The 1,760-nt window shown below is 38.5% G+C and overlaps 1 protein-coding gene across 1 annotated transcript; it reads right to left on the bottom strand.

Annotated features, from left to right (window-relative positions):
- Nucleotides 1-940: 940 nt before the first annotated feature.
- Nucleotides 941-1,520, bottom strand: LOC140962594 (uncharacterized). The gene is made up of 2 exons (XM_073421547.1): nt 1,454-1,520; nt 941-1,353 (listed from the first exon to the last, which is right to left on the bottom strand). Exons 1-2 carry the CDS (start codon nt 1,518-1,520, stop codon nt 941-943), a joined length of 480 nt encoding a protein of 159 aa, XP_073277648.1.
- Between the last annotated feature and the right edge of the window lie 240 nt (nt 1,521-1,760).

Raw genomic sequence — 1,760 nt, 5'->3', positions numbered from 1 at the left:
GGAAAAAAAAGAATTTAGAAAATAAATGAAGAACCCTAACTCTCGAAGTCGATGGAGGCATAATAATTGGCTTAGAAACTCTTACAAATATGTTTTCTACGCCATATACACGGACCCCGTGCCCCCTTCCGTGTATAGGTCCGTGTATACACTGGAAAACACAAATTTTTCTTGGCATGACACGGACCCCGTGCCTGGGTCTGTGTAGGGGTCCATGTACCCTCGATCCAAGGGCCAAAACTGCACTTGTTCTTTCGAATTAGCCAAAGTGGTAAACATAAAAGTTGTAGCCCTATGTCTTTTCTTGAATCTCCCACTAGTTTCAGGTCATTTGGAGGTTTGAGTAAAAAGGTATGCCCATTCTTCCAACATGTGTCAGTGCAGGAACAATGATACACACGACCTAAATCGGGCCACTTTTGACTCATCTTCCTCAACTATTTAAACAAAACTCAAAACATGAAAGTTGTAGCCTTGGATCTTAGCTTTCTAATACAATTAGCCTCATATCATTTAGATCAATATCCCATTCATTGTGCTAAAAACCGTAACAAATACCAAAATTTTCATACCGTTTCTGCACCCCAATTATCTATTTAGCTCAAACCATCCAAACCATCAATCCAACTCCCAAAATTATACCTTCAAAACAATAACAACTCCTCAAATACACAACCATCTACTTAACCATACCCAAAACCATATAATAATTAACCATGAATACAATGTAGTAACCATATTGATGCTATAACATGAAATACCAACCCTTCCATCAACTATACTCATAAACCATAACTATAACCATGATCAATAATAACTTAACCATATATCCATAACACCAAACCATAGAATAACATCATTAACACTAAAAGGATAAAAGGTTGGGATATTACAATCTCCCTCCCTTATAAAAAAATTTAGTCCCCAAAATTTTCTTACATCAAAATAAATCCGGATAACATTGTCTCATCTCTTCCTCCAGTTCCCACGTAGCCTCTTCAATCACATGATTCCTCCAATGAACTTTAACAAAGCCAATTTCTTTGTTCCTTAGCGCTTTAACTTTGCGATCCATAATTTGAACCGGTACTTCTCCATAGCTCAGATTAGGCAAAAGATCTAATGCTTTGTGTCGAAAAACATGGGATGGATTGGACAAATACTTCCGTAACATTGAAACATAGAAGACATTGTAAACTCGATCAAAATCCGGAGGCAAAGCCAATCGATACGCTCTTTCACCAATCCTATCCAGAATCTCTAAAGGTCCAATATAGCGAGGACTCAACTGACCTTTCTTTCCAAACCTCATAAATCCCTTGAGGGGAGCTATCTTAACGAACACATGGTCACCTACATTGAATTCCAAAGGCCTTCTTCGAACATTTGCATAACTTGTCTATCGAGATTGAGCCGTCTTCATTCTCTGTCTGATCAGTGCGACCACATCAACCATTTGTTGAACCAACTCTGGTCCCAACATCTTCCTTTCTCCTACTTTGTCCCAATATAAAGGTCATCTACACTTTCTACCATATAATGCTTCATATGGTGCCATGACAATCGATAACTGATAGCTGTTATTATATGTCAACTCGACAAGAGGTAACTTCGAATCCCAACTACCAGGAAAGTCAATAGTACATGTCCTTAACATATCCTCCAAAATCTGTATAACTCTCTCTGATTGACCATCGCTCTGAGGATGATAGGCTGTGCTAAAGGCCAACTTTGTACCCAAAGCTCTATGGAAACTCTTC

The sequence above is a fragment of the Primulina huaijiensis genome, chromosome 17 (assembly GCF_012295235.1).
Source record: "Primulina huaijiensis isolate GDHJ02 chromosome 17, ASM1229523v2, whole genome shotgun sequence".
Lineage (NCBI taxonomy): Eukaryota > Viridiplantae > Streptophyta > Magnoliopsida > Lamiales > Gesneriaceae > Primulina > Primulina huaijiensis.
This window is presented reverse-complemented; position numbering and strand designations above follow the sequence as displayed.

What these genes read in the sequence shown, in the direction of transcription:
- LOC140962594 (XM_073421547.1), bottom strand. Translation starts at nt 1,520, where the DNA reads ATGACCTTTATATTGGGACAAAGTAGGAGAAAGGAAGATGTTGGGACC. An exon ending in CAGAGTTGGTTCAACAAATG is followed by an intron (nt 1,354 to 1,453) that starts GTTGATGTGGTC and finishes AATTCAATGTAG; the next exon opens with GTGACCATGTGTTCGTTAAG.